This window comes from Lissotriton helveticus, chromosome 7 (genome assembly GCF_964261635.1).
Source record: "Lissotriton helveticus chromosome 7, aLisHel1.1, whole genome shotgun sequence".
NCBI lineage: Eukaryota > Metazoa > Chordata > Amphibia > Caudata > Salamandridae > Lissotriton > Lissotriton helveticus.
Genome location: NC_136068.1, coordinates 388,793,260 through 388,818,955, shown reverse-complemented (window position 1 = coordinate 388,818,955; position 25,696 = coordinate 388,793,260). Strand labels below are relative to the sequence as shown.

At 48.8% G+C, this 25,696-nt stretch overlaps 1 protein-coding gene across 6 annotated transcripts in view; it reads right to left on the bottom strand.

The window, feature by feature from the left end:
- The window catches only part of RBM39 (RNA binding motif protein 39), a 503,417-nt gene that overhangs the window by 388,358 nt on the left and 89,363 nt on the right, over positions 1-25,696 (bottom strand). For all 6 annotated transcript variants that reach the window (XM_078652224.1, XM_078652226.1, XM_078652225.1 and 3 more), the window contains one exon: positions 10,398-10,554. In XM_078652224.1, the coding sequence (XP_078508350.1) occupies positions 10,398-10,554 (157 nt within the window). The remainder of the gene's footprint in view (positions 1-10,397; positions 10,555-25,696) is intronic.

Genomic DNA, 25,696 nt, shown 5'->3' with positions numbered 1-25,696 from the left:
TTCCCTTAAGCCAATTTTTAAGATTGCGGCGCAACTGTACGAAACTCCAAGACTATGATGAACGATCTGTAGCTATGAAAAAGAAATTTGAAGAGAGAGGCTACCCTCAGACTAATTCGTGAATCCTACAAAAGGGCCAGATTTTTTGACCGTCAATCCATTCTACAGGGCAGTCAAACAAAACAGAAGGATGATTTAGTCTTTGTGACCAGACATGCTCTCTTAAACAACAAAGTACGCCAGACCATATATTCTAACTGGCATCTACTTAACGTCACAAAATGAATATGCTACTTACCAGTATGCATCTGTTCTTGGCATGTAGGGCTGCTAACATTCATATCTATTGCATAGATCGCCGCCTAGTGTTGGGTCCGGATGATTGCACATTGTTGTCCTGGAAGAGTCTTTGAAGTATTACGAGATAGGTGGCTCCTCCCCTGGACTACAGTGCGCATGGGCATCGACCCAATCCCCAGATTGTTTTTAGCCATTGTGTTAGAGATGGAGTGAAATAGTGTAAATGATGTCCATGCTAATGATTGAATGCAAGAAAATATCTGCAGCCGCGACGGGCACCGGGGAGGAGGGTGGGCGATATGAATGTTAGCAGCCCTACATGCCAAGAACAGATGCATACTGGTAAGTAGCATATTCAGTTTGAGGCATGTGGGCTGCTAACTTCACATCTATTGCATAGAATACATAGCAGTCCCTCCATTAACGGCAGCCGCCCGTGCCAGCTGCAGAAGTCTGAAAAAGAGTTTTGAGAACAGCCTGTCCTACAGCTGCCTGCTGCTTGGAATGCACATCTACACAGTAATGTTTGGTAAACGTGTGTGGTGTAGACCACGTGGCTGCTCTACAAATGTCTTCCAAAGGAATGTTACCCAGGAAAGCCATGGAGGCTCCCAACTTGCATGTGGAGTGTGCTCTGGGGGGGGGGGGGTAGTTAAAGTGCGTTTAGCTTTCTGATAGCAGATCTGAATACATTTAACGATCCACCTGGCTATTCCTGCTTTGGAAATTGGGTTGCCTTTGTGCTGGGCTGAGAAGGCAACAAAAAGTTGGTGTGTCTTTCTAAATTGTTGTGTTCTGTCAATGTAGTACATTAGCACCCTTTTGACGTCCAACGTATGGAGCATTCTTTCTGCTACTGTTTCCGGGTTTGGAAAGAATGCGGGCAGTTCAATTGTTTGATTGACATGAAAGTGAGACACACCCTTTGGAAGGAACTTGGGGTTAGTGCGGAGCACTACCCTGTTTGAATGAATTTGTATAAATCGCTCTTGTATTGTGAGCGCCTGTAGCTCACTAACACGTCAGAGATGTAATAGCAATGAGAAAAGCCACTTTCCATGTTAAGAACTGAATCTCACATGAATGTAGAGGCTCAAAGGGTGGACCCATCAGTCTAGTGAGGACCACATTGAGGTTCCACACAGGAGCTGGTGGGGTTCTAGGAGGAATGACTCGTTTCAGTCCCTCCAGGAAGGCTTTAATGGCAGGCAACCTGAAAACAGAGAGATGCTGCCTGTTTTGGAGATAAGCCGCTATGGCGGATAAGTGTATCCGAATGGAAGCGTACGCTAGATTGCATTTGTAAAGATGTAACAAATAGCAGATGATGTTAGGAATGGATGCATCTAGCGGGTTTATGTTATGGTCTGTACAATAAATGACAAAACGCTTCCATTTTGCAGCATAGCATGCTCTGGTAGTGGGCTTCCTTGCCTCTTTGATGATGTCCATGCATTCTGGAGGCAAATGAAGGTAGCCAAACTCTAGGACTTCAGGAGCCAGATCGCCAGATTGAGCTGTTGCGGATCTGGATGCTGAATGTCGCCATGGTTCTGCGTCAAGAGCCTGGGTGTGAGATGCAGCCTTTGATGCGGTACCACGGAGAGTTCTAGAAACGTGGTGTACCATGGTTGGCGTGCCCACGTTGGAGCAACCAGGATGAGCGTCAGAGTGTTGCTTTAGCTTTCTTGCCACCAGCGGTATGAGAGGTGCTGGGGGAAAAGCGTAGGCAAATCTGCCTGACCAGTTCATCCATATCGCATTGCCCTGCGATTGTGGGTGAGGGAACCTGGCGGCAAAGCTTTGGCATTTTGCGTTTTCCCTTGTGGCAAACAGGTCTATCTCTGGATGACCCCACTGCAGGAAGTACGGGCGGAGTACTGATGGATGTATCTCCCACTCGTGCATTTGATGGCTGTACCTGCTGAGCAGATCCGCCATCTGATTGTCCGTCATGAGGAAGATGTTCCTCTGAATGGCCCACTTCCACATGCTCTGAGCAGGATGAGAGCTGTGGAGAGTGCGTATCTCCCTGCTTCTGGATGTAGTACATGGCTGTCATGTTGTCCGTCCTGATCAACACGACTTTGTTGCACAGATGTACCTTGAAGGACTTGAGTGCCATTTAGATTGCCATCAACTCTAGATAGTTGATATGCATCTTCCTTTGCTGTGTCGTCCATAGTCCCTGCACCGTGTAGTGGAGCACATGAGCTCCCCATCCCTGGAGAGAAGCGTCAGTCGTCATGATGATCTGTGGCACAGGCTCCTGGAACGGTCGGCCCTTGCAAAGGTTGTGTGGATTCCACCAATGCAGAGAGCGGTATGCCCGACCGGTCACCAACACTAGGTCTTTTCAATTGTCCTTGAGCCTGTGTCCACTGATGCGCCAAGCATTCTTGGAGCGGACGCATATGCAACCTTGCGTGCGGGACTATGAAGATGCAGGAGGCCATCATGCCGATCAACTGCATTAACACTCTCGCTGGGAGTGAGTGTTGTGGTCTGAACCTTTGGATGAGCGACTGGATGTGGTCGATCCTCACCGGGTTCGGCTGAGCTGTAGCAGTCAAAGTATTTATTGTCGCGCCCAGATACTGGCGCACATGGGCTGGCTGAAAATGCGACTTTGGATAGTTTAGCGAAAACCCCAGACTGTGAAGTGAATGGTGTGAGACATGTCTGCGGCGCACTGCTGTTCCAACTTTGCTTGAACGAGCCATTCGTCTAGGTAAGGATAGACATGTATGTTCTGTCTCCTGAGGTGCGCCGCCACGGTCGCCAGACACTTTGTGAACACTCTGGGGCCAGTGGTCACTCCGAAGGGTAGGACCTTGAACTGGTAATGCCTGTTTTGTATGGTGAACCTGAGGTACCTTCTGTGGGACGGTGGAGTGGTATGTGAAAATAAGCATCCTTGAGGTCCAAGGTTGCGAGGAAGTCTCCCTGGTTTAACAATGGAAGAACCTGCTGTAGTGTTAACATATTAAAGTGTTCTGAGAGGATGTACAGGTTGAGGGGGCGTAGGTCCAGAATGGGTCTGAGTGAGCCGTCCTTTTTTTGGGATTAAGAAGTACAGGGAATAAACCCATGTGCCTTCTTCGTCCACCGGCACGAGATCTATTGCGCCTTTTTGCAGCATCGCAAGAACCTCTTGCTGTAATAAGTGCAAGTGCTCTGCTGACATAGGACGTTGTCTTGGGGGTATGTTGGGTGGAGTGGATGTCAACTCCAAACAATAGCCGAACTGGATAAGTTTCCTTACCCACCTGTCTGTGGTGATGGACGTCCAGACTGGCAGGAACTGCTGGAGTCTCCCCCCGACAGGTGTTGGATGGTCGGGGGGTAGTGACAGAGTCACTGTTTGTTGGCAGCAGAGGAACGGGAACTGTTGTTGCCTCTGCCCTTGGCGCTGTTTCCTCTGTAACCTCCTCCACCCTGTTTGGGGTACGAGGAATGTGCGCCACCACTATTGAATTGCATCTGCTGGGCCAAGTGTCCTCTGTTAACACCTCGCGTACTTGAGCGACGAAAAGTGCTCCCTCTGAATTGCTGAGACTGAAGTGCACCCATGGATTTAGCTGTCTCAGTATCTTTTTTGATCTTCTCGAGAGTGGTGTCAACCTCCGGGCCAAACAGTCTGTCAGGATTAACGGGCTGGTTGAGGATAGTCGTCTGTATCTCTGGCTTGAACCCCGAGATGCGGAGCCATGCTTGATGCCTCAACATCACACTAGTGTTTATCGCTCTTGCTGCTGTATCTGCAACATCAAGCGCACATTTAATTGCAGCGTTGGAAATGAGCTTGCCCTCCTGTATCAGCATTTCAGCCCCTTCTTTAAACTCGTCTGGAAGGTGTTGTAGTAGCTGCTCTAAGGTGTCATAGTGCGCCCTATCATATCTGGCCAACAGGGCTTGTGTGTTAGATATGCGCCAGATGTTGGCTGCCTGTGCTGCCACCCTTTTCCCCGATGCCTCCAGCACTTTTGACTCTTTGTCTGGGGGAGGAGCTTCACCCGTTGTCTGTGAATTAGCCCTCTTGCGGGCATTGGAGACCACCAAAGAGTCCAGAGGCAACTGGCCCCGTATATAAGTCGAGTCCCCAGATGCCGGTCTGTATTTCTTTTCTATTCTCGGGTTTACCACCCTTGCTCTCGTGGGTTCCTTGAAAATGTCTGTGGCATGCTTGAGAACCCCCTTAAGCATTGGAAGTGTTTTCACTGTTTTTTCTGCTGCAGAGAATGTGTCAAATAAAAAGTCAACTTCCACAGGGTCGGCGTGCATTTCCACCTTATGGTTTGCAGCCGCCCTTTCAATCAAGGCATTAAATGCCGCTGAGTCTTCAGTTGGAGAAGTCTTCACACCATAAACCTATGGGTCATGTACCACTTGTTGGTCCCCCTGGTCTCCAGAGTCTATCCATGAGTCTTGTTGCTCATCAGGGTCAGTGTTATCAGGAAAGTTATACTCCTCATCCTGTTCACCCCCATCTCCATCTGAGCCATTGGGTGAATGTGTTGGACTCCTCCTAGGGCGTGGAGGAATTGGTTCAACGAGTTCTGGAACGTCTGGTGCTGGCCTCTTCTTCTTCAGAGGTATCACAAACGACTCCAAAGGCTGGGATGTAATTTTCCGCTTGTAGAGCGTTCATTTTCCCGTGTCGGCGTCGATATACTGTTCCGACTGCTCTTCCAATGAAGGTTGTCGACCGAAACGTCCACTCAGTTGCGTTTGCCCCAACCCTCCTGAGTCCTTTGGCACCGATTGAGGTGCAAAGGCCTTCGGCGCCACCTTCGGTGGTAAAGTATAGAGTATCGACATCGAAGTCTTTTTCGGTGGTGCTATCGACTGCGGCACCAAGGGCGTTTGAGGCTCCGACGCCAACCCCTTTTCCCGTATCCGCTTGAGGGAGTCCGAGACCTGCTTCGTGAAAGAAGCGGATGGCTTAGTCGATCCGACCGAAGACCTCGGTCCGCCTCCAGGGGAATATCCGAGCGTCGAAGATTTTTCTTTGGTCGTCGGAGGCGCAGACGCACCCTCGACAACAGCGCTCCGTTCCCCTGCCACGGGTTTAGGCGTTGACGCCGCTGGCTTCGGATCGGCAGCTCTTTCTTTCAGCATCGGGGCTCCAGACTTCGATTCGGTGCCCTTCGCGGACTTCGCCTCGACTGGGCGTTTGCCTGTTGGCGCGGTAGTCTTGGCTGAAGGCGGCTCGACAGTCTTCTTCGACTTTGACTCGACCACCTTGCTCGACCCCTGCTCGACCTTCTTCGAGCTTGGCTCCTTGACCTCTTTCGGTACCATAGCCTGTTCAACAGCCTTTTTCGGCTTCGAGGCCTCCGAAGACGACGGCGTCGATGGCGTAGCAGACGTCTTCGGTTTTGATGGCGTGTCGGCCATCTTTGTTGTTTTCGATTCCGATGTTTTTAGTTTCGGTTTCGATTTGGTTAATGGAGGCTCCGTTGGTGTGTCCGTAGCCGGGCCAGAAGGCGGTGCCGAGGATTGAGGTGCAGGGTCGTGGGTAAGGCCGTGTGGCGATCCCGTGACCTGAGCCTGAGTAATTGAACGTACGGGGCATAGCTCTTCCTCCGAGCTATCTTCCATGGCCCCATAAGCTTCCTCGACGTCCCCTACCTCCGACTTTTTCGCCTAGGTCCTGGTCCTCGACGGGTTCTCCGTAGTCGGCCTCGACCTCCGCCGATGTAGGTGATATCTGCAGGTGAAGCACTTGCTCTTCTGCTTCGGGGTCGAAGATGTCGACAGGTGCCGGAGCCGGTCGCTGGGCCTCGAGGCGCGCCACGCGCCGAAGCTTGAGCATCTTCTTCGATCTGAACTTCGAACAGGCAATACAGTTGGCCTCGTTGTGGTCCGGCGAGAGGCACTTGTTGCATACAGGATGCACGTCGATGTGTGGGTACTTTGAACCGCACACGGGGCAGAACTTGAACGGACTCCGTTCCATCGTAGTATCGTTGGGGTCTTGCTGCGTCGACCGGGCCTCGATGACCGAAGAGTCACCCGACTCTCCAGATATCTGACTCGAAGAGTTGGAATAAACACAAGACCGAACAATACCGAAGTAAGGAAGGCCTTGTGGCCTTAAAGAAGTTGTTTTATCGATTCCGAACAGGAGACGTCGAAATCACATCCGAACCCAATGGCGGAAAAAAACAATCTGGGGATGGAGTCGATGCCCATGCGCACTGTAGTCCAGGGGAGGAGCCACCGATCTCGTGATACTTCGAAGACTCTTCCAAGACAACAATGTGCAATCATCCGGCCCCAACACTAGGCGGCGATATATGCAATAGATATGAATTTAGCAGCCCACATGCCTCGAACCTTTGCTCCCACAATCTCGTGAGCAGCCACCAATTGGAGGCCCCCCACGCCCCCATTGGATTGGACCTCTGCACCCGGTCGGCCTAGTGCCGCTTAGGGTGCTTTGAGAGTGCATCCTTGACCATGGGGGAACCCTTGTTCTAACCGCAGAAACTAAACCCCAAAGACTGAGTACTTACCGGTCAACCGATAACTTAATTTCTCTCCATAGGAATACATTTACTGTTTTCCCTTTATAATTGTTCTAAGTGTGGAGTTGATTTGTATGAAATCCTTAAAAACTACACCTGTACAAACTGATTTTACTTACCTTTTCTCTAGGAAAAGTGCGAGCACAAAAAGTAACTTAAAAGGTAATCTGAAAATTTGATATTTGAACTTACCTGTATTTCAATCAACTGCATTTAAACCTGCATTCAATTGCAAAAACACTGCATAAGATTTTGCAAAGCATTTATTTCACTTACCTGTGACAGGCTTGGATTGGTTCTACAAATAAAATAGCTTAATACTTTTATATAAAACAAATTGGTCTGAGTTCGGTCTTTGAGTGCGAGACATCATCTACTGATTGAGTGTGTACAACAAATGCTTAACACTACCCTCTGATAAAGCCTTACTGCTCGCAGACGCTACCATAAATAGAAAGTAAGGCTCTATCTACATTTACCTCTGCCTACCTTTTGGGTTCCACTGGACTCTGTATATACTATACCAAAAAGAGGTATAGTGTGCACAGAGCCAGCGTCCTACAGATAGCTGTCAGGGCTTTAAACTGCTAAGTAAAGCAAAGATCTAGACCTCCTATCTAACATCATTCCCATTGACTGGTCCGACCATCACCTTATGCTGTTCACTATAACCACCTCTGCCTCCTCCCCTCCTTCCAAAACGATTAAACCCATGAAACTGATCAGAAATCTCAGTCTTATCCCTCCCGACTTACTTGAATCCAAACTTCATGCCCAGCTTCTCGCTATCCCACCCTCCCTTAACACGAATGAACTAACCGAACAATATAACAAAGCTGTCACTGCTACCCTTGACCTTCTTGCGCCTCTCAAACTCAAAAAGCAAAGAAATATCCCCTCCAAATCATGGTTTAACACAGACCTTAATGAAAGACGTAGACTCAGACTGACTGAAAGATTATGGAGACAACACCCCTCTCCTTCTAACCTGACCCGCCTCAGACTTGCTAGATCGTCCTATAAAAACACATCTTTAGACAAAAAGCTTCCTCCTTCAGATCACAACTAGATCAAGCTCAGAATAGGCCAAGAGAACTATTCAACATTGTGCGCAATCAAACTACTTCTGCCCCCCCTGTCCCACTGGCCTCGACAACTAGATGTGAAGAAATAGCTCTCTTTTTTTCCAGACAAAATTAAACTTATTGAGCAATCCTTCCTCTCTACTGTGATCCCTCCCACCAATCCCAACATCTCTCTTAATATCCCACTCTCCACCATAACTCCCCCTACACCCACTACTGCCCATCAAAACTCTGATCTCCCTCACCCCCCCCTTGCCCTCCAATTTCCTTGACTCCAATCATCCTAACTCTCTTACTAAAAATAATGCCACGTGGCTTAACTTCCAGCCAGTCACTGAAAGAGACGTCTTTAACATCATTTCCAAACTCAAGCCTTCCTCCCACACCAAAGACCCTCTCCCCTCCAAACTTGTCCAAAACCTCAAACACATCATCACCCCTTACTGGACCTCTATTATCAACAGCTCCCTTGCCACTGGCTGTGTCCCCACTTCATTGCAACTAGGCCAAATCCTCCCCATTATCAAAAACCCTTTGGCAGACCCAAACGACCTCAATAACCTTCGTCCCATCTCCAACCTTCCCCTTCTTTCTAAAGCCCTGGAAAAAAGTGTCCTTCTCCAACTAGATACACATTGAACACTTCAACTTACTAGACCCCTTCCAATCTGGCTTTAGGAAAGGATGCAGCACTGAAACCGCCATGCTAAACATTATTGACGACATCCACCACTCACTTGACAATGGTGAATCTAGCCTGCTGATCCTCCTTGATCTCTCTGCAGCGTTTGATACTGTTAACCACTCTGCTCTACTAAATGTTCTTAGAGATCGATTCGGCCTGAATGGTACGACACACAAATGGTTTGTCTCATACCTACAACACCGTTCTCAACAAATCAAAATCCAAAATTGCCTATCTAACGCTACCTCCGTCTCCTTAGGAGTTCCGCAAGGATCCATCCTCTCTCCCACTCTCTTTAACCTTTTCATGGAACCCCTCACACTCATTCTTAAACAAGCCGGGATCAACTACCATCTCTATGCTGACGACACCCAACTCTATTATAAGATTAAAACTCATGCCGACATCCTTCAACTCAACAACACTCATCAAGATCCAATCCTGGTTCCACAGTAACCACCTCAAACTCAACCCTAAAAAAACTGAAATCATTCTTTTTTCCCCTAAAAATAACCAGCTCCCCATTCAGAAGTGGATCTCTGACCTGAACGCCCTCAACTGCTCCTTAACTTTGTCCTCAGTCAAATCACTAGGGATCTCCCTGGACAACCTCCTAACACTAAAGGTTCACATCAATAATTCTGCCAAAGGAGCCCTCTTCACTCTCCGCCACCTTAAGAAAATCAAGCCCTTCATCCCGATCGATGATTTCAAACTAGCAGTCCAATCCCTTGTTCTGTCTCGCATCGACTATGGCAATGCCATTCTCACCGGAATTCCCAAGATCCACCTAGCACCTCTTAAATCTGTGCTTAACCTTGCAGCTAGGCTTACCTCAGACTGCAAGCGATTTGACCACATATCCCCTGCCCTTAAAACCCTTAAATGGCTCCCCATTGAAGGTAGATCCATTTACAAAATGGCCTGCATTACACACAAAATTCTCCATCAGAATACACCGACCTACCTCGCTAGCAAACTCACTAAAGCCGGTTGCTCCCGCTCCTTGAGAAGTACTAACACCCTCCTTCTTATCCCCCCCCCCTTCAAAAAAAGAAAACCACCCAGTCCAGATCCTTTTCTGGCAACGCTCCTTGCATTTGGAATGCCCTTCCAACTGACCTTCGCTGCAACCCTTCCTACTCTTGCTTCAAAAAAGAACTCAAACTACATCTCCTTAACTGGGGACCCTAATCCATATCTGTTCTCTTCCACTGGCTACATCTGTCCGACCCTAGATGCATTCACCTTCCCTTGTTTTTAGCCTTACTCGCCCTTTCTCCTCGTCACTCCCCCCTCCCTGTTTACCGCCTTCACTCCTCCTTGCTCCCCCCTTCCCTTGTCCACCCTCAGCCCGCATCCCCTTCAACCCCCTCCCATTTCTACCCCTCCCGTTTCTCTTCCTTACCAACCTAACGGACCACTAACCTTCCTATCCTGACCCAAATATCCTGATCAAAATAGCACACTCCCAGATCAGTCTAAGACTTACTATTAGTCTTATCTACACAAGTTTTAACCCCTTCCATGCTGATGACGGCCCCCAGCCGTCATGCACTACAGGGCTCGTGTGCTGATGACGGCTGGGGGCCGTCATAAACCCGCCCACTCGCGATTCTGCCGCACAGGCGCAGAATCGCGGCCGCATGGAAGGGGTTGTAAAAAAAAAAATGTTATCAGTTTTATTTTAAAACATGTTTACAATTTCAATCTTCATCATACATTTAGTTGGTTCTTGATAGCTTGTGGAAGGGTCTCATTCAAAAACTCATACTTGACCTATTAAAATGGTACTTGCCTGAGATGCTTGAACTATGATAGGCACTCCTAGCACTCTTTGTCCAGTCAAGCCTATTGCCAGAGGTACAGAACTGACATCAACAAACTCAACATAAGCAATTCCCTTGGAACGTCTGGAGTTTCTATCTGAAATCATTCTCACATCCCGAACCTAAAATGAAATAGAAAGTATTGAATTATCATGAAAATGTATTAACACAATTAGGCACACAAAGGAGTTACATTTGGGCACTATGGCAGACATTCACAATTGCAGAAGCAACCCCTCCAAGAGATAAACCAGCTAGTGCAGCCTATTGGTTTGTTGCCAGTACACAGCTAAAAGCTTAGATATTGGTAGCCTGGGAACATTGCCAGGAAACAGCATGTGCTCTCTAGTAGTGTTTGACACTAGATTTTCAACATTTGCTTCAACCTGTGCAATTCAACCAGGCTTTGCTACTACACTGTTCATTTGAATATGTCAAGATGAGACAGGATCATGCAATGCAAAAACTATGTGAATGCTGAGAAACTATTATTCACGTTCAGACAGCACTAGGAAACATTAAACCATGGGCTGAGCCAAGCTGCAAATACAAAAGTAATTCCAATTTATAATGCCATCTTAGAAGCAGCAAATAAAATAGCAAAATAAAATATATATAGCTTTATTTGAGGAAAGCAGATTGACAAGATTTTGTTGACGTGAGCAGTAAGAGAGGTCCTGATCCAGAAACACTCCAAAGTTGAAAACAGAAGAAACAGGGTGAAATTGAACACAGCAGAGACAGGAGATCACATTCAGCACTATGAGAAAATTTGAACTCTTATTGAGCCATATCATGAATATGATTGGACTCAAAGAAACTGGAAAACTACTTATTCATGGGCACAGAAACTAGTTTGGGATGAGCATGAGAGAAATAGGCTGAAAATGATTTAAAGCAAAAAGATCTACTGAAGGTTTCTATAAAGGAGGAACCATCTGCAAGATGGTGGGCACTGAGAGGTGTGCTTCACTTCCCCCTCCCCCACTTGAGGGGAGGAGTTTGCAGAGGTGGGCACACCTCTCTTCCTCACTTGTTTTTTCCGCCGGTTCTCACAGCCAAAGTAGGGGTCAGAACCAGTGGGGACCAGTTGCTGAAAGCAGTATGTGGCATGGGGAAGTTCAGAAAGGCGGCTTTTGAAGCTTCCCCCTTCATGGACCCTGCCCATCCTAGGGGAGGAGGCTTGGCACCTCGTCCCAGGATGTCAATTGTTTCAGGCCCCCGAGGCAGCAGGCTCTCCACCCAGTGGTCCAGAAACATGTCTGGTGGTGGCAGCTGAAAGCAGCTACTCAGCCTGGACACTAGTGGTAGTTTAACTTTCAGGGGGCATCTCCAAGATGCCCTCTGAGTGCAGTTTTCATTAAATCCCATACTGGCATCAGTGTGGGTTTAATGTGCTGAGAAGTTTTATACCAACCTTCCCAGTCTTCAGTGTAGCCATTATGGTGTTGTGGAGTTCGTAATGACAAACTCCCAGCACCATATACTCTTAATGGCAGCACTGCACTAACAGTGCCCAGCAATGGACTTGGGCACTGTAAGGGTACAGGGCTCATGCACCTGTACCCTCACCACTGGTATAGTGTACCAAGCTAGAGGGGTGACTGTTCTATGCCAAGGCAGTGGGATGTAGGCATGGCACACAGGGATGTGTGCTATGTCGACTCTTCACTTTGCTCTCACTGAAACACACAGCCTGCCAAGGCAGTGTGTTAGTGTTAAGGTACAGGACCTCTAACAGTGGCACTACAGGCCTTCTCTGGTCACAGTGCCCTGGGTACCTATGGTACCATTTACCAGGGGCTGATCTGTGGCTAGAGATTCAAATTGGGTTTAGGCTTTAATGCAGTTTTAGGGAAAGAACATAGGCCCTGGGTACCTGGTTAGCAGGAACCCAGGACACACTCAGTCAAAGCACATCAGCAATTCAGCAAAAAGTTGACACAACCATGCAGAAAGTGGGCACTTTCTCACAGGGAGCAATGACTTGATTGCCAGTTGTATTGCTCTCAGCTCTAGCAGGTTGATGTGGTAACCCTGCTCTGTCTCTGGCCAGAGTCCCTGTACTTGAAGAGGACCCATGGGAGTCCCCCCAACCCTGTAGTGGAAACATCCGTGACAATCGACTCGGTGCCTATCGTGATGGAAAGTAACTCCTTTCAGCAGGTGCGATCATTTCATCCACCATTTGATTGAATCCTTTGCTGACTGAGGAAGCACTACCAAATATTCCTTTCGATCTGATATGGGACCACAGGTCCACAGTTTGCTGTAGATGGCGCATTTGAAGTCTGCCATTCGTAAAGATGAAGATGCAAGATGCCATTGAGCCCAGAAGTGAAGACAGTTGCCTGACCGTGGGATGGCCAGAACCAATGATAGTGCAGCACTTGTTGTGTACTGAAGATAACCTCTCATCCGAAGGACACACACTTGCGGTATCCAGAGATGTACCCAGTAAGTGGATCTTTTGAGTCGGATTGAAAAGCAAATTTTGTTAATTGATTTGCAGGCCCAAATTGTTTGGCGATCATATGCAGAGTGAGAGGTGATTCTGAATAGCTTTACAGCAACCAGTCGTCCAGGTACGGATAGACAAAGATCTTTTGCTTGCGAAGAAAAGCCGCTACTACTGCCATGCATTTCGAGAACTGCAGGGGGCCGATTTGAGCCCAAAAGGGAGGACTTTGAACTGGACAAGTTGAGATGCCATCTGAAAACGCAGGCATTTTCAAGGTTTTCTGGAAATCTGTACGTGGAAATAAGCGTCCTGCAGATCTATTGAGCACATCCAGTCCCTAGATGTAGCTGGCGAAAAATCTGGTGCAGCGCCTAATTCGAAATTTCTCTTTGCTGATGAATTTGTTAAACAGCCTCAGGTAGAGTATTGGTCTGTACTCTTGGATAGGGTCTCTTTTGCGTACCAGAAAGTAGCTGGACTTCACGGTCCTTGCTAAGGAGAAGGAACTATTTCTATAGCCTCTTTCTTTAGTAGGATGTTCACCTCAGCGTGTAACAAGTGATGCTTTTGGACATATCTTCCCCAAGGTGGTACTGATGGAGGTGGGGATTTTAATCTGAGCAAGTAACCATTCTGCACAATATGGAGTCATTTTTCTCATCTCGTCCAGGTGAAAGAAATACTTCCCCTACCTCACCAGAGAGGGTAACTGAGATGGGGGAAGCCAAGGCTCATTGTTTAGCAGGCTGCTTCGTTGAGGGTGGCGTGGGGTCTTGGAGCTCCCCTTCCTCTACCTGGTCTATGCTGATGGTAATGCGACCTGGATTGTTATGTCTACCACTGAGGGGTTTGAACCCTCCGTTGGAAAAACTGAAAATCGTATTGTCAGTACATGCACCTACAGTCTTTACGCTTCTCAAGGCAGACCGCCTTTAGTGTCCAACTCAGACTTCATCTTGGACGTCTCGTCATCGGCATGAGTGCCAAACAAGGAAGGGCCTTTAAAAGAAAGATTCATAATCCTTCGTTGTGCTTCAGGTTTGAGACCGGTTTGAGACCAGTGAGCCATAACCAGGCCAAACGTCTGGCGCAAATACAATGGGAATAACGAGGCGCTGCCAAAGCCGATGCATCTGCAGCTGCGCTAATGACCTGATTTGCAACCAGACCACCTTCCTGCAAAATTTCCTGAAAATCCTGCTAGTCTTCCATGGGCAGCTTCTCTGTGAAGCAAGCCAAAGAGACCCACAGAGATCAGTCATACCTCCCCAAAAGGGCAGAGGCACTAGCCACCTTCAAGAAGGATGCCGATATATTGCAAATTCTTTTACCCAGAGAGTCAATGTGCTTGCTCTCCTTCTCAGTAGGAACTGAAGAGGATGTTGCTCCAGGGTGTGTCTTCCTGGCTGCTGCCACTATACCAGAATCTAGAGGGACAGTATGTCGAGTAGTCAGAACCAGGACTTCTGGGTGGAACGCTCCAATGTCAAATACGCTGCTGCTATAGTGGAGAGCGGTTAATAGGAGGTGTCTGTTTTCCAGGGGCCGGAGATACCTCTGGCGTGATTTCCACCATGTTAATGCCTGGCGAAGAAACTCCCCTAGATGTCGATCGTATGGACCTAGAACTCCAGGGAAGAGGAGGGAAGCATCGATGACAGGCCAGTCGCCGCCGCAGGATTTGCTTCTTTCGATGTCGAACTGGAGCGGGAAATACAGACTGTGCCGCTCTCGAAGTCGACCGCCTGCTCGACATAGACCATCTGTGACTGCGGCGGGTCCTCAACATCAACACTCAATGCCGACAGTCCTTGCTGCAACAGTGCCGGAGATCTGGAAGTCGGCCAGTGCTCGAAGTCAGTGACTGGCGCCAAGGGATATTCTTCGACGTTGAGACCGGCTCCGCCGCCGGCTTAAGTCTGACATACTCTGAGCCCGAGATGAATGTCCCAACGTCAACTTACGTTTTGACGGCGGAGACTGACAACTTCAACGGCAATCTGTCCCTCAACGTCGTCGCATGCCTTGCCTGTTTTTTCGACACCAACCTGGATGCTAAAGGGGAACATTCAGTTATCTACTTTCTTTGGTGATGGAGAAGCAGAACGAAGTAGTTTCTTCTCAGATCTGTGTTTTTCCTGAGAGGAGGGCTCTTTAAAAGCATGGCTGCTTCCAAGGCCACTTTTTGAAGATCCTTGCTCTCTCTATCAAAGCATGTAGCTTTATGGATTGGTTACTTACCTGTAACAAATAGTTTACCTGTCGGTGTAGTTTTGCAGCTTGAAGATCTTTCTGGATTCACTATGCTGTGCATATTCCACAATCTGGTGGTTGGGTCCGGAATCGTAGTCTTTTTTTTCCCTTTTTTTTTTGGTCGTAGCCCAGGTGGGCGTCGACGTCCCACCATTTGGTGTACCTTCGGTGACGTCGGCGTCCTTCCGGCGGAAGCTGCCACCCTTGGGCGCCATCTTCGGATTCTTTTTTCTGTCTGTTTTCCTTGTCTTTGTAGTGAATCCATGGCTATGTTTGTTAATCGTTTTTTCAACGTTCTTCTTTCCACGTATCTTGTAATCGTTCCAACTTGTTTTCTTTCCTATGTGTTTCCACCCTCTTTTCCAGCCTCATCTTTCTGGCGGAGGCGGGTGGGTTCGCTAGTGAATCCAGAAGAATCTTTCTGGATTCACTATGCTGTGCATAGATTTTGTAGCGTTTGTTACTTTTGCGGCGGTTGGGTGGAAGATGAGCGTTGGTTTTTAAAAATATGTTGAAGCACTTTTTGTCCCACTTGTGCTTCTTTGTTCATCTGTACATCCACGCAGTAGTGCTTCGTGAAAGTGTGCACTGAAGCCCATGTTGCCGCCAGGCATATGTCCTGAATTGGTGTGTTGGCCAGAAAGGCAATTGCTGCCCCTTTCTTTCTGGTGGAGTGGGCTTGTGCCCCTCCTGTTAGCTCCTGGCCAGCTTGTTTGTGGCAGAACTGGATTGTCTGTGCGATCTATCGGGCTATGGTGTTTTTAGTAACTGGTTTGCCCATGTAAATGTTAGCGAAGGACACGAAGAACTGTTTTGTTTTCCTATGTTCCTTCGTTCTTTCAATGTAGTGCATCACAGCCCTTCTTGCGTCTAGGGTGTGGAGCGACCTCTCAGCGCTTGTAGTGGGGTTTTGGAAGAAGCTAGGGATCTGAATACTCTGGTTCATGTGGAACCTTGACACCACCTTTGGCATGAAGTGTGGGTCAGTTCTCATCACGACCCTGTCACTGTATCTGGATGTAGGGTTCCTGCAGTGTGAGTGCCTGCAGTTCGCTCACCCTTCGTAGTAAGGTGATTGCCACCAGGAAGGCCGTCTTCATTGTCAACATTTGCAGTGATGCTTTGTGGATGGGTTCGAAAGGTGCTTTCATGAGCTCCGTCAGTACCACATTTAAGTTCCAGGCCGGTGGCGGCATTATCTTTGGCAGCTCTATTCTTTTAGCCCCTTCCATGAATCTTTTCACGACGTAGGATGTGAAGAAGCTTCTCCCTGTTTCTCCACTTGTGTATGCCACAATCGCTGCCAGGTGCACTCTCAGTGAGGATGAGCTTAGCTTTGCCTTAATTAGGTGTGTGAGATACCTTAGCACCGTGGACTCCTTGGTCAGTCTCTTTTGGAGCTGCTTCTTGCAACACCATTGAGTGAATCTTTTCCATTTTTCCCCATAGCACTTGCGTGTGCTGGGCCTTCTTGCCTCTCGCAGCACCCGCAGGGTGCTCTCTGGTAGTTTTAGGTGTGCAAATTCTAAGTCCTCAGGAGCCAGGTTGAGGCTCTCTGGCTCTGGGTGTAGGATTCCTCCGTTTTCCATGGAGAGAAGGTCTCTTCTTTTTGAGAACTTGTGGGGGGGCCCCTGCCCCATCTCCATTATCGGAGAATACCACGTCTGTCTGGCCCATTGTGGTGCCACAAGGATGAGCGTCATGTTGCTCTTCATGCATTTGTTGAGAACCCTGGGGATCAGTGGTATCGGGGGAAAAGCGTAGGCAAATGTTTTTGACCAGCTTATCCATAGGGCATTCCCCTGGGACAGTGCCTCTGGTTGCCTGGATGCAAAGTATTGGCATTTTGCATTCCGGTGTGTTGCAAATAGGTCTATTGTTGGGGTGCCCCACTTCCTGAATAGACTCTGTTTCCTGACTGTTGAGTTCCCACTCGTGGGATGCTGAAGTCTGCCTGCTGAGCCAATCCGCTTCTACATTGTCCTTCCCTGGCAGGTGTATGGCTAGCAGGTCTATTTTGAGTGGTAAGGCCCATTTCCAGATCTCCTGTGCCAAGTTTGACAGCGGGAACGATTGAGTTCCCCTCTGTTTATGTAAAACATCGTTGTGGTGTTGTCTGTTTGTATTAGCACCTTCTGGTTGTGTAGGTGTTTCTGAAAGGCCTTGAGGGCTAGCAACACAGTTTTCAGTTCCAGGTAGTTGATGTGCCTGACTGCATCTGTAGGGCTCCACAGACCCCTCACTCCGAGCCTGTTCATGTCTGCGCCCCACCCCTTCTGGGATGCGTCTGTGGTGATGGTCACTGTTGGGTCCGGTGGTGTTAGAGGTTTCCCTTCTGTTATTCTCTCCTTGGTCCACCACCTTATCTCTTCCTGCACCCTGTGCGTTACAACCACTAGATCCTCCCAACTTCCCGTAGCTTGTGACCATTGTTGTTGCAGCCACTCTTGGAGTGGTCTAATTTGTAGGCGTACATTGGGGACCAAGTGAATGCATGATGCCATCATCCCCAAGATCTTGCTCACAGTCCTCACTGTCAGAGCTCGCCCCTTCTGGTAGTGACGTTTCTCCCTCAGTAGGCTGAGCGTTCTCTTTTCGCTCGGTAATACTCTGCATTGTATGGTGTCGATCTGTGCTCCCAAGAAGATCTTCACTTGCTCTGGTTCCATCGAGCTTTTGCCCCAGTGTATGGAGAACCCCAGGTTTGCTAGCGTTCTGGTCACCTGTTCTACATGCTCTTTGCATGTCCTGTAGCAGTTTGCCTTCACCAGCCAGTCGTCTAGGTAGGGGTACACGTGTATCCCCTTTCTCCTTAGGTGTGCGGCCACTGCCGCGAGGCATTTGGTGAACACCCTTGGTGCGGACTTTAGGCCGAAAGCTAGGGTCGTGAATTGGTAGTGATCCTTGTTTACTGTGAACCTTAGCATGTGCTGCCTGTTCATGGGGATGTGCAGGTATGCATCGTTGAGGTCTATGGTGGACAAGAAGTCCCCTGCTTTTATCTGAGGAATGACCGCTTGTAGGGACGTCATTTAGAATTTTGGGGTTTTGACGTATTTGTTTAGGAACCGTAGGTCCAGGATGGGTCTTAGGCTTTCGTCCACCTTTGACACCAGGAAGTAGTTTGAGTACACTCCCATGTTCCGTTCTTTGAAGGGGGCCCTTTCTATGGCCGCTTTGAGGAGGAGTTCTTGGGCTTCCTCTTGCAGTAGTTGCAGCTCTCTTCCCGAGTGCTGTCTTTTCTTTGGTTTTCTGTTTGGTGGCCTTTTTTCCAACTCTATGCAGTACCCGAACTGCATAATATTGAGTATCCACTGGTCTGGTATTATTCTCCACTCCTGGAGAAAAAATCTCAATCTTCCTCCTACCGGCGTTGCATGTTCCTTTGTGTCTTGTCCGTGTAGCCTTCTCTTTGTTTTTCCGTGCTCCTCCCCCGGAGGGTGTGGGTGGTGGAGCACCTTCTCTCGTGTTAAGTCACTTAGAGGGGGGCTGTTCACCGCCTCTCCTTCTCTGGCCACGTCAATTTCCTCTCGACCGAAAGGACTGGCCCCTGCCTTGGTAGTTCCAGTTTTGCCTCTGCTGGCCCTGGTGGCCTTGGCTGTCACTCTGTTGCCCCTGGTGGAAACTCTGGTGAGAATCTCCTCACTGGCTTCCACCTCTGCCGTTCGGCCTCCGTGAAGGAGTGCCCCTTCTCATCCCTCTGAACTGCAGGGCTCCCATGGACCTTGCCGTCTCGTTGTCCTTCAGTTGGGTGAGCTTATCATCAACTGGGGCTCCGAACAATGTTTCACCGTTGTAGGGAGTGTTCAGGATGTTGTTCTGGACTTCAGCCTTGAATCCTGAGATCCTGAGCCAGGCATGCCTTCTTTCTGTGATGCCTATAGCCATCAGTCTGCTGGATGTTTCTGCCCCATGCAAGGCTGTCTTCAGGCATGAATTGGCGATGCTTTTCCCTTCCTCCACCAGGTGTGCTGCCCTCTCACGGTATTGTTCCAGGAGGTGCTTGAGCAACTGTCCTATCTCATCCCAGTGTTGGTATTGATGCCTATTCAGGAGGGCGTTGGAATTCGCCATCCGCCAGTGTGTTGCAGCGTTCCTCTCAATCTTCCTGCCAGTTCGATCCATTCTCCTGCTTTCTTGGTCAGGTGGGGGTCCGGACGTTGTTGGGACATTTGCCCTTTTTCTGGCCGTTGCAGCGATGATAGAATCTGCTGTGACGGATCCCTTGATGTAAGCTGGGTCTTGGGAGGAGAATTAGTATTTCTTCTCGGTCCTCGGCATTACAGATCTGCATGTAGCCGGGTCCTTGAAGGCCTCCTTTCCCTGGTCTGTGATACTTTTGAGCATGGGCAGGAACTGGCTCCTTGTCTGTATGGGGAGCAATGTCTCGAGCTGGAAGTCTGCCTTTGGCTTCTCCTCTTCCAGCTTAATTCCATAAGCTGTTGCCGCATTTCTTACCACCTCATTGTATGCCCCAATGTCATCCGGTGGTGAAGGCCTCGAGGGGTATGTTTCCACAGCCTCCTCTGGGTTTTCGGCCTCGATGTCCTGCCATTCCTGGTCTTGGGCCGTCGAGGAACCTGAACCGTAGCTTGACTGCTGTTCCCCGTAATCCCCCTCTGTATAGTAGAGGTCCTCCTCCTCTTCGTGCTCCGAAGGTTCTGGAGTTTTCGGTGGTTCTTCGACGTCGAACCCCTCGAGCTCCTGTACCTCAGCGACGGTCGGTGCCGGCTTCGGGGGAATCTTGTAACTTTTCATTTTCTCATCAAAGTTCTTCTTTCTCTGAAGGATGTTCTCCATTTCGGCCTCGAGTCTTCTCTTCTTTCTCTGCATTTCTGCGGCCTGTTCGTCGACGAGCGTTTCGTCCGCTCTTTTCGGCGGCGTCATCGATGCTTTCTTCGGCTCTTTTTCTTTCGACGTCGAAGTCTAAGTCGAAGGCCCTTTTTCGGGGGCTTGCTTCGATGACCTTTGCTTTTCGCTGGTCTTCTGCCTCCGGGAGTCCTTCTCGGAGGATCCGCTGGGCTCTTTTTCGGAGGATGCAGCTTGGGTCGTCGATTTGCTCGGCGCCGGTGCTCCTTTCGAGGCTCTGTGCTCTGACTTTCGAGAGTCTGCCTCAGGTTTTCAAGGCCCTGTGGGAGTTTTCGGGGTCGTAGACTCTCCTACCTTATCAGGCGTATTCTTATCGGTCTCAGCGACCGTGAAGTCATCTGGTCCTTCGGCGATGTTGTCCTCATCGTCTGTGGAGAGGCTAAGTTCATAAAGCGTCGGGGCTTGGCCCTTGCCCTGCATCGTGTGGTGAGCCGTCCTCTGTCCTTCCCGAATTCGGAGTGTCTTCGGCTTGAAGACGGAGCAGGCGTTGCAGTCTCTGCTCTCGTGGTCGATGGGCAGGCAGAGGTTGCAGACTGGGTGCTGGTCCTTCTGTGCGAACTTGTGGTGGCAGTTCTTGCAGAATTTAAACGGCGTCTTGTACATCCCTGCGCTCAGGGGGCCCCCTGTGTGCGCATTCCTTCAAGGACGTCGAAGATTTCGAAGTTCTCTCCTTTCTTCGTCGTCTCCTCTCTAAAGGTCCTCTTCCGATGTTCTCAGGTCTTCACCTGTGAATATTTGCTGTATTTTCTTCTTTCCTCCTCCAAAACTTCTGGAGCTTCACGCGACGATCCAGACCCAACGGCGGAAATAAGAATCTTAAGATGGCGCCCAAGGGTGGTAGCTTCCGCCGGAAGCACGCCGACGTCACCGGAGGTACACCAAATGGTGGGACGTCGACGCCCACCTGGGCTACGACAAAAAAAAAAAAAAAAAAATTTAAAAAAAGAGAAAAGACTACGATTCCGGACCCAACCACCAGATTGCGGAATATGCACAGCATAGTGAATCCAGAAAGATTCACGCTGCAAAATCCTAGTTATCATCCAGGGGTATACTCAGTCAATCTATGAATAATCCCCGCCCATGTGCGGGATCCCGGAGCGTATAGATATATACATACATATATACACACACGCATACATATATACACGCATACATACATACACACACACACGCGCATATACACACACGCGCATATACACACATGCGCATACACACATGCGCATATACACACATGCGCATATACACACACATGCGCATATACACACACATGCGCATATACACACACATGCGCATATACACACACATGCGCATATACACACACATGCGCATATACACACACGCGCATATACACACATGCGCATATACACATACGCATACACATATATGCATATATACACATATATACACATACACACATTAATGCATACATAGACGCATACATATATGCATAAAATGCTTACATACAAATATGCATGCATACATATACATACACATACATATACACACATATATACATAAATAGATACACATACACATACATACACACACACATATATACATACACACACGACAAACCTCACATACTTCAAGAAACACCTAAAAACCTACCTATTTAGGCAACCCGCGTAGACCTCCTGCTTTTATATTAGCTGACATCCGAATCCTCTCTCGCGCCAGGACAGTCTGGACTAGCAGTGCGCGTTACAAGAAACCATATAACATAACATACACATATGTATGTACATACACATATGTATGTATGTACATACACATATACATACACACACATGCATATATGTATATGTATTCCAAATTGCTTTCAGCATTGAAAGTGCACACAACTGTGCCTCCACCATCTGGCATTAGTCACCTCGCTGCAGCAAGCCTCAAATGCCAAGCATTTCCTTCATGTCCGACACGTTTCGAGGCAGACGCATCTTCATGGGCTCAAAGGACACACATTGAAAGAGAACTCATTTCCGGTATTTATATAATTTGCCTAATTGGCTTTTGCCTCGTGCATCATAACTATTGCATTATGGTTGTCAGAGTCCCGTTGCAATGACTATCTCACTTTTAGTCCTCCAATAGTAGGCTCAGTGTAGTGTGAGCCTACTGAGTCAGCTGCCCAGCCTTTCAAAAAAGTCTTGAAATGAGCACCATTTCAAGTCTTTTGAAAGGCTGGGGAGCGGACTTCTGTCTCCGCGCAGCACCGTGTTCCAGCATTCAATTATGCTTGCCTCGGAAGTGCCAAACCTACTAAGGTAAAATCACCAGCTTTTAATCGGACACTTCACTTTTAACTGATAAAAACTCGCAGCACCAGTGGTTTTGGGTCCACTCACTATAGTGCACTGCTCACCACACTGCAAGCCTGCTTTGTGCTCCCACTTTATCAGCAACACTGTTTGAAATGGAGAGACAACTTGGTGCTCCGCAATACCCCAGTTCCCAAACGCTTGCGCAACACGCGAGTGTGCACACTTTTCAACTCACGCTGCCACCCACTATCAGTGGTTACAAAATGAAATGGTGCTATAGAAGTGTAGATACACACAGTCACAGTCTACCTGTGTGCTATTCAGAAGGGCTGGTACACTTCCATTAAAAGTATTGAACACCCACTAAGAAGTGTAGGCACTGTCAGTTTCAAGTCGTGAAAGAAGTGCAGGCACTCAGTGACTGAGCATAATAATAATAATAATAATAATAATAATCCACATTTGTAAAGGGTGAACAATCACCCGTAAGGGTTTCTAGGCGCTGGGGGCCATCGGGAAGATTAACCCCTTGCATGCTCATGACGGAACGGTTCCGTCATCAGCGTCGGTGCTCCGGTGCTGATGACTGAACATTTCCGTCATGAGTCAATATGATTTATGCCCCTTCAGCACTGCAGCGAAATTCGCGCAGCACTGAAGAGGTTAAGCAAGCTATTGCCCAGAGTCACATGGTGCTGGGCCAATCTGCCACAGGCGCCAGGGATCGAAACGTGATACCCAGATTCCAGAGTCAGTCGCCCTAGCCTCGGCGCCAGTATCTGCAGATTTAAAGCACTGTCTGCTATACTTGCTCCACCAACATCCGTGGGACACCTGGGCATGCTGCTCTGCCCCCTCTGGTCTTAACTCCACCGTACTAGTGCACTTATGACCTCGCGCCTAACCTGCCCTCACCGTCCACATTGTGTTTGTGAATTAAGTGCTCAGCAGCACACTCACCCTAATCTTTACCTGTCCCTTACACCATGTTGACATTTTCTTTTCTCACCAGAGGGAACTCTTATGGAAGCACTTACCGCGATCAAAATTACTGCTTTACCAAACTTTAACATAGTTCTTTTTTTTTTCTTTATTACTACACACTCGCATGATCAGTGTTTGCGTGACATCTCGAGATACCGTCTAGTGCCCAACCCACACTGTGGTGAGCCACCGCTTCACACCACTGACATCTTAGCGCTCGCACCACAGTATTGTAGCGAGTTCGGCACTATGCTAGCCTCACTCTTCAACTATTGCCCTATCACAAACTGGCGGCATCAGTGATGTGGGACACCTCGGTGAACTGCCGCTCCCTCTCAACTCAGTCAAGCTGCCCTTACCACGAAGTGCTAGGCTGTGAGAAAGTCTCACAGCACTGCTTAATCCTACCCAGTCGCGGCTCGTGGGGGGGGGGGGGGGGGGGGTTGCAGAGCAGGGAATTAAATATAAAACTGAACACTTACCTGCCCGCAGGGCTACGCCGCCTCTGCTCCCCTTGGCTCCTTCACAACGCACTGGAGTGAACTGGCAGCGCCAGGATTGGCTTAGGGCACGGTTAATCTTCGCCCGCCCATTAGGAGACCGAGAGGCTCCTAATGCGCAAAGCAGTTCAAACACAAGTGTGTCTCTCTTACTCTCTCTCACCCCCACTTTCCATCTCCCCCTCACTCTCCATCTCCCTCCCTCCATCTGTCTCCCTTTCCCTCCCTCCCTCCCTCTCCCTCCATCCCCCTCTCCTTCCCTCCCTGTCTCCCTTTCCCTCCCTCCCCCTGTCTCCCTTTTCCTCTCCCTCCCTTTCCCTCCCCGCCTGTGTGTGTGTGCGGGCTGAGACAGCTCACACACACACACACGCGCCCGCACCCGAGCCCTTCACAGGTCTTTAGAAGACCATTCAGGTGTTTATGAGACTGTTGTATTTCACCTTCTAGCGCTGCAGCTTCACTCAGACTATGGCTGGTCCCCACAGAGCAGCAGAGGTCTCCGAGTCACACTGGTAGAAGATGTCTGCAAGGTCCGCGGGCCGCCAGGGAAGGCTTGCCGGGCCGTACTATGAGTACCCGTCATCTATTGTTTCCACGACTCTGAAGATACGTTTTATCTTGGGGAAACAAAGCTGTTATGTTTATGCGGTTGTCAGAAACTAATCCCTTCTTGTTCATTCGAGAACGTTTCTAGTGACCTCTGAGCTAGCTGGCACTCACAATTAAGACTAATATATTTGATAGATAGAGACCTAGTCGACCCAAGTCCTACGTCAATTCTATATTATTCCAATGCGCAGAGCCTATTGGGAATATAGGAACTACACTACAGGTTTACGAAAGAATATGGGCAGAGTAATAACTTGATTGATGTGAAAATCCGTGACCACCTTAAGAAGGAAGTTCTGATGTGTACGTAGCACCACCCTATTGGCATGAAACACAGTGGAAGGTTCCTTGCAGCACAGTGCCTGAATCTCACTCACCCTGCGGGTGGAAGTGATGGCTACTAAAAACGCAGCCTTCCAGGTCAAATGCTGCAAAGATGCCTTATGAATAGGCTCGAAAGGAGCACCCACCAGTTTATTAAGGACAATGTTAAGTTCCCACGGTGGAGAATGGGATCTCACTGATGGATAAACCTTCCTGAGTCCCTCAAGAAAGTCCTTGACCACTGGCATGTGGAAGAATAAAGTCTGGGTAGGAGACTTTCTGTAAGCTGTAATAGCAGCCAGGTGGACCCAGATGGAGGGATATTTCAGGGCCGACTTCGCCAAGTATAGCAGGTAGGGGAGGATCACTTGCTCCTGACCCTTGGTAGGATCAAAAGCATTGTCCTCACCCCACAGGTAGAATCTCTTCCACTTGAAAGCATAAGACTTTCAGGTGGAGGGTCTCTTTGCTTCCCTGAGAATGTGCATACAGTCGGCAGAGAGGGCTAGGTGTCCGTACTGGATGACTTCAGGAGCCATGCAGTCAATCGCAGGGACGAGAGGTTGGGATTAAATAATCTCCCCTCGTACTTAGTCAGCAAATCCGGGCGGCAAGGCAGCCTCCGGTGTGGAGCTTCTGACAGCTGCAGGAGATCCGGATACCACCACTGGCATGGCCACTCTGGTGCAATCAGGATCATTCTGGTGTTGGTCCTGTAAAACTTCTGTATGACTGCCAGGATCAGAGGGAGTGGCGAAATGCATACAGCAATGTCTGCGACCAGCTGATCATAATTCCTCTGTGATCCTTGCTGAGGGAATCTGGACGCGAAGACGGGGCATTTTGTATTTGCTGCATCTGCGAACAGGTCGAAGTCTGGCACTCCCCATTGCCGAAAGAAGTCCTGAGCGACTTAGTCGTTGAGCATCCAGTCGTGCGCTTCTACGAAGTCTCTGCTGAGAACATCTGCCTGCACGTTCAAGGTTCCTGGAAGATTAAC